The 7,171-nt window shown below is 35.1% G+C and overlaps 1 protein-coding gene across 1 annotated transcript; it reads left to right on the top strand.

Annotated features, from left to right (window-relative positions):
- Positions 1 to 1,190: 1,190 nt before the first annotated feature.
- On the top strand, positions 1,191 to 6,386 carry LOC122435753 (serine/threonine-protein phosphatase PP1-gamma catalytic subunit-like). Its single transcript, XM_043459850.1, has 2 exons — positions 1,191 to 1,217; positions 4,911 to 6,386. The coding sequence occupies exons 1-2, from the start codon at positions 1,191 to 1,193 to the stop codon at positions 5,757 to 5,759; spliced, it is 876 nt and encodes a 291-aa protein (XP_043315785.1). The 3' UTR covers positions 5,760 to 6,386.
- Positions 6,387 to 7,171: the final 785 nt, after the last annotated feature.

Below are 7,171 nucleotides of genomic sequence, written 5' to 3'. Positions count from 1 at the left end.
CTCATAGATGCATGGGCTTATTTCTTGGCTTTTTATCTTGTTCCATTGGTCTATATTTCTGTTTTTGTGCCAGTACCATACTGTCTTGATGACTGTAGCTTTGCAGTATAATCTGAAGTCAGGAAGGTTGATTGCTCCAGCTCCATTCTTCTTTCTCGAGACTGCTTTGGCTATTCGGGGCCTTTTGTGTTTCCATATGAATTGTGAAATTGTTTTGTTCTAGTTCTGTGAAAAATGCCATTGGTAATTTGATAGGGATCTCATTGAATCTGTAGATTGTGTTTGGTAGTATAGTCATTTTCACAACATTGATTCTTCCTACACAAGAACATGGAATATCTCTCCATTTGTTTATGTTGTCTTTCATTTCTTTCATCAGTATCATAATTTTCTGTGTACAGTTCTTTTGTCTCCTTAGGTAAGTTTATTCCTAGATATTTAATTCTTTTTGTTGCAGTGGTGAATGGGATTGATTCCTTAATTTCTCTTTCTGGTTTTTCATTGTGAGTATATAGAAATGCAAGTGATCTCTGTGTATTGATTTTGTATCCTGAAACTTTGCTAAATTCACTGATTAGCTCTAGAACTTTTCTGATACTATCTTTAGGCTTTTCTATGTACAGTATCACGTCATCTGCAAACAGTGAGAGCTTTACTTCTTCTTTTCCGATCTGGATTCCTTTTATTTCTTTTTCTTCTCTGATTGCTGTAGCTAGGACTTCCAAAGCAATGTTGAATAATAGTGGTGAAAGTGACAGCCTTGTCTTGTTCCTGATCTTAGGGGGAATGCTTTCATTTTTTTCACCATTGAGAGTAATGTTTGCTATAGGCTTATCATATATAACCTTTACTATGTTGAGTTAGATTCCTTCTATACCCATTTTTTGAAGAGTTGTAATCATAAATGGGCGCTGAATTTTGTCAAAGAGTTTTTCTGCATCTATTGAGATGATCATATGGTTTTTATCTTTCAGTTTGTTAATATGGTGTATCACATTGATTGATTTGCCTATATGGAAGAATCTGTGCATTCCTGGAATAAACCCAACTTGGTAATGTTGTATGAGCTTTCTCATGTATTGCTGAATTCTGTTTGCTAAAATTTTGTTGAGGATTTTTGCATCTATGTTCATTAGTGATATTGGCCTGTAGTTTTCTTTTTTTGTGTTGTCTTTGGTTTTGGTATCAGGATGATGATGGCTTTGTGGAATGAGTTTGTAAGTGTTCCTTCCTCTGCAATTTTCTGAAAGAGTTTTAGAAAGATAGGCATTAGCTGTCCTCTAAATGTTTGATAGAATAACCAGAGGGATGGGATGGGGAGTGAGGTGGAAGGGGGGTTCAGAATGGGGAACACATGTACACCCATGGAGGATTCAAGTCAATGTATGGCAAAACCAATACAGTATTGTAAAGTAAAATAAATAAATAAATTAAATAAAACTGAAAAAAAAATTCTCCTGTGAAGCAATCTGGTCCTGGGTTTTTGTTTTTTGGGAGATTTTTGACCACAGCTTCAATTTCAGTGCTTGCAATTGGGTTGTTCATAATTTCTATTTCTTCCTGGTCCAGTCTTGGAAGATTGAACTTTTCTAAGGATCTGTCCATTTCTTCCAGGTTATCCATTTTATTGACATATAGTTGTTCATAATAGTCTCTTATAATCCTTTGTATTTCTGCATTTTCTGTTGTAACCTCTCCTTTTTCATTTCTAATTTTGTTGATTTGATTCTTCTCTCTTTTTTTCTTGATGAGTCTGGCTAAAGGTTTGTCCATTTTGTTTATCTTCTCAAAGAACCAGCTTTTAGTTTTATTAATCTTTATTATTGTTTCTTTCATTTCCTTCTCATTTATTTCTGCTCAGATCTTTATGATTTCTTTCCTTCTACTAATTTTGGGGGTTTTTGTTCTTCTTTTTCCAGTTGTTTTATGTGTAAAGTTAGGTTGTCTATTCGATGTTTTTCTTTTTTCTTGACGTAGGATTGTATTGCTATAAACTTCCCTCTTAGAACTGCTTTTGCTGCATCCCATAGGCTTTGAGTTGTCGTGTTTCCGTTGTCATTTGTTTCTAGAAATTTTTTTAATTTCCCTTTTGATTTCTTTAGTAACCTGTTGGTTATTTAGAAATATGCTGCTTAATCTCCATGTGTTTGTATTTCTTACAGCTTTTTTTTTCTTGTAATTGATATCTAGTCTCACAGCATTGTGGTCAGAGAAGATGCTTAATATGATTTCAATTTTCTTAAATTTACTGAGGTTTGATTTGTGACTCAAGATGTGGTCTATCCTGGAGAATGTTCCATGTGTACTTGAGAAGAAGGTGTATTCTTCTGTATTTGGATGGAATGTCCTGAAGATATCAATGAGATCCATCTCATCTAATGTATTATTTAAGACTTGTGTTTCCTTATTAATTTTCTGTTTTGATGATCTGTCCATTAGTGTGAGTGGGGTGTCAAAGTCTCCTACTATTATTGTGTTACTGTCAATTTCTCCTTACATGTCTGTTAGTGTTTGTCTTATGTATTGAGGTGCTCCTATGTTGGGTGTAGTTGTTACATCTTCCTCTTTGATTGATCTCTTGATCATTATGTTGTGTTTTTCCTTATCTCTTGTAATCTTTTTTATTTTAAGATCTATTTTATCTGATATGAGGATTGCTACTCCAGCTTTCTCTTGCTTCTCATTTGCATAGAATATATTTTTCCATCCTCTCACTTTCAGTCTATATGTGTCTTTAGGTCTGAAGTGTGTTTCTTGTAGACAGCATATACATGGGTCTTGTTTTTGTATCCATTCAACCAGTCTGTATCTTTTGGTTGGAGCAGTTAATCCGTTTACATTTAAAGTAATTATTGATATATATGTTCCTACCGCCATTTTTTTTTTCCTCCTGCCATTTTCAAAAAATGTTTGTGGTTGACTTTGTAGATCTTTTTTCTTCTCTTGTATTTCTTGACTATGTAAGTCCCTTTAACATTTATTGTAAAGCTGGTTTGGTGGTACTGAATTCTCTTAACTTTTGCTTGTCTGAAAAACTTTATTTCTCCACCAATTTTGAATGAAGTCCTTGCCAGGTACAGTAATCTTGGTTGTAGATTTTTCCCTTTCAGTGCTTTAAATTCCGTTATGGCCTGTAGAGTTTCTGCTGAAAGATCAGCTGTTAAGCATATGGGGTTTCCCTTGTATGTTGCTTGTCTCCTCTCCCTTGCTACTCTTAATATTCTTTCCTTGTGTTTAGTCTTTGTTAGTTTGATTAGTACGTGTCTTGGGGAGTTTCTCCTTGGGTTTATCCTGTATAGGACTCTTTGTGCCTCTTGGACTTGATTGTCTATTTCCTTTTCCCTGTTGTGAAAATTTTCAATTATAATCTCTTCAAAAATTTTCTCATGACCTTTCTTTTTCTCTTATTCTTCTGGGACCCCTATAATTCAAATGTTGGTGTGTTTGATATTATCCTAGAGGTCTCTGAGACTATCCTCAGCTCTTTTCCTTTTACTTCTTTTTACTTTATTCTGCTCTTCAGAAGTTATTTCCACCATTTTATCTTCCAGCTCACTGATTCGTTCTTCTGCTTCAGATATTCTGCTATTGATTCCTTCTAGAGTATTTTTAATTTCACTAACTGTGTTGTCTCTGTATGTTTATTGTTTAATTCTCCTAGGCCTTTGTTAACTGATTCTTGCATTTTCTCCATTTTGTTTTCAAGGTTTTTTTTTTAATCATCTTTACTATCATTATTCTGAATTCTTTTTCAAGTACTTTGCCTATTTCCTCTTCATTTATTTGAACTTCTGTGTTTCTAGTTTGTTTCTTCATTTGTGTAGGAATTCTCTGCCTTTTCATTATTTTTTTAACTTATTGTGATTGAGATCTCTTTTTCCCAGGCTTCAAGGTTGAATTCTTTCTTCCTTTTGGTTTCTTCCCTACTAAGGTTGGTCCAGTGGTTTGTGTAAGCTTGTATAGGGTGAGATTTGTGCTGAGTTTTTGTTTGTTTGTTTTTCCTCTGAAGGGCAGGACTGAGTGAGATGGTAATCCTGTCTGCTTTTGATTGGGTTTGTATTTTTGTTTTGTTTGTTGTTTAGATGAGGCGTCCTGCACAGGGTGCTACTGGTGGTTGGGTGATGCTGAGTCTTGAGTTCAAGTGGTTTCCTTTGTGTGAGTTCTCACTATTTGATACTCCCTAGGGTTAGTTCTCTGGTAGTCTAGGGTCTTGGAGTCAGAGCTCCCACTCCAAAGGCTCAGAGCTTGATCTCTGGTCAGAAACAAAGATACCAGAAGTGGTTTGTTATGGCACTAAGTGAGATTAAAACAAATACCCAAAAACGAGAAACCAAAGAAGAACCCCAGACAAGTGGCAGTTACAAAATCAGGCCAATAACAATTAAAATAATGGAATGTACACATATACATATACACCCATGAGCAAAATCAAAACAGTCCAACAAAAATAAAGTACAGTTGATCGACCCGGTGAACAAAGGAAATAAAAAATCATATTTACCAGTTAAGAACAAAACTAACAAAAGCATAAACTGGAAAACAAAACTAAAGCAAGGTGCCAAGTGTGGAATAAAGCAATGAAAACAAAATTAACAAATATGTTGAGAAAAAAGGAGAGAAAGAAAAGAGAGAAAGAATAGATATGCAAAGATAAGTAGAGGTAGATGAGGAAGATTTTTATACATTAAAGATTAACTGCATGGGAAAAAGAACAGAAGAAAAGGCAAACAAAGGAATAAATGTAGAAAAATAAAATAGGTTTAAAAAATTAAAAATTAAAATGATAAAGAAGAGAAAAGAAACAAAACAAAACAAGAAAGAAAAAAGGAAAAAATAAGTAAAACGCAGAACTGCAAAAGCCCAACGTAGAGGCAGAGGTTTATCACAACAATAAAAAGTGTGACTGAAAGTCCCGAGAGATCTTTCTCAGTCAGCCTATCCTGCTAGAACTTGAAGCACCACTGAAGATATGTGGTGATATCCATGGGCAATACTATGATTTGCTTCGACTTTTTGAGTATGGTGGTTTCCCACCAGAAAGCAATTACCTGTTTCTTGGGGACTATGTGGACAGGGGAAAACAATCACTGGAGACTATCTGCCTCTTGTTGGCTTACAAAATCAAATATCCCGAGAATTTTTTTCTTCTCAGAGGAAACCACGAATGTGCCAACATCAATAGAGTTTATGGATTTTATGATGAATGCAAAAGAAGATATAACATTAAATTATGGAAAACTTTCACAGACTGCTTTAACTGTTTACCAATAGCAGCCATCGTGGATGAGAAAATATTCTGCTGTCATGGAGGTTTATCACCAGATCTTCAATCTATGGAGCAGATTCGGCAAATTATGCGACCAACTGATGTACCAGATCAAGGTCTTCTTTGTGATCTTTTGTTGTCTGACCCCGATAAAGATGTCTTAGGCTGGGGTGAAAATGACAGAGGAGTGTCCTTCACATTTGGTGCAGAAGTGGTTGCAAAATTTCTCCATAAGCATGATTTGGATCTTATATGGAGAGCCCATCAGGTGGTTGAAGATGGATATGAATTTTTTGCAAAGAGGCAGTTGGTCACTCTGTTTTCTGCGCCCAATTATTGTGGAGAGTTTGACAATGCAGGTGCCATGATGAGTGTGGACGAAACACTAATGTGTTCTTTTCAGATTTTAAAGCCTGCAGAGAAAAAGAAGCCGAATGCCACGAGACCCGTCACACCTCCAAGGGGTATGATCACAAAGCAAGCAAAGAAATAGATGTCATTTTGATACTGCCTAGTTGGGACTTGTAACATATAGTACATAACCTTCATTTTTAAAACTGTAATGTGTATTGGTCAGCTTGCTCAAATAGTGTTTGTGGGGCTCCCCCTTCCATTTTTGACTTAATGAATGGTGTTTGCTGGTTATAACAGCAAATGATAGATTCTCCACTCCCAAGGAAAAATGTTTTGTTTAGTTCCCTGTTCCTTTTACAAACAACATTAATGATGGTGTTAAAGCTGTACACTCAGGACAGTGTCCCCTGTCTAAGGGGTGAGTGTACAACTGATCTTTTTTTAATTCAGTACAGCCCATGAATAATGTAAATGCTCATTTTCTTTAGGATATAAAGAGAGCCCTAGGGTGCTCAATCTGTACATGTTATTGTCATAAAATGCATACTGTTGGATACAAACCACTGTGAACTTTTTTGTTTCAAAGGGATTGCTTTTTTTTTTCCTCTCGTTGTCTTATTATGTACAAACTAGTTTTTATAGCTATCAACATTAGGAGTAACTTTCAACTTTGCCAGCATCACTGGTATGTATATTTAATTAAAGCACACTTTCCCCTACAGTATACCTAAAATGACGATTAAAGCCATTATTTTAAAAAAAAAAAGTGTGACTGAATATACACATATACATATACACCCATAAACAAAATTAAAACAGTCCAACAAAAATAAGGACAATAGCCTGACCTGGCAAACAATGGAAACCAAAAATTATATCTACCAGAACAAAACTAACTAAAGCACAATCTGGAAAACAAAACTAAAGCAAGGTGCCAATTGGGGAATAAAGCAATGAAAATAAAACTAACAAATATGTTGAGAGGAAAGGAGAGAAAGAAAAGAAAGAATAAATATGCAAAGTTAAATAGAAGTAGATAAAGAAGATTTATATACATTAAAGATTAACTGCAAGGGGTAAAAGAACAGTAGGAAAAGGAAACAAGGCGATAAATGTCGAAAAAATAATAATGTTTAAAATTTTTTAAATTAAAAAGAAAAAAAATAGGGAAAACTCCACAGAACTGCAAAAGACCAACGTAGAGGCAGAGATTTATAACAACAATAAAAAATGTGACTGAGAAAAAAGAAAAAGCTCAAAAGCTTAATTGGACTTCTTAGTGCCAATAAAGTCAACAACTACAACAGAGGGGGGAAAAAGAAAAGAAAATCCAAAAGAAGCTACAGACCAAGTCAAAAATAAGAATAATAAATGTTTTTTTTGAGTCACTGCTGTCAGAGTCCTTTCCCTCACTGTGAGTCACAGTCCATCTTACCTCCTTAGGATGCCCTCCAACACTGTTCCGATCTCTGGACCTGCTGTGGGGGCAGCTCAGATTCTAGTCTGGTCCTACTCCTATGTGTTCTTGCCTTCAATGTCCACAGCTATCAG

This window comes from Cervus canadensis, chromosome X (genome assembly GCF_019320065.1).
Source record: "Cervus canadensis isolate Bull #8, Minnesota chromosome X, ASM1932006v1, whole genome shotgun sequence".
NCBI lineage: Eukaryota > Metazoa > Chordata > Mammalia > Artiodactyla > Cervidae > Cervus > Cervus canadensis.
The sequence above is the reverse complement of the archived record's forward strand: the minus strand, read 5'-3'. Positions and strand labels throughout refer to the sequence as shown.

Bases quoted from the DNA above. Each gene is read 5' to 3' on its own strand.
- LOC122435753 (XM_043459850.1), top strand. From the start codon at position 1,191: ATGATGATGGCTTTGTGGAATGAGTTT. The intron at 1,218-4,910 runs GTAAGTGTTCCT...TGTGACTGAAAG, and splicing joins TGGCTTTGTGGAATGAGTTT to TCCCGAGAGATCTTTCTCAG.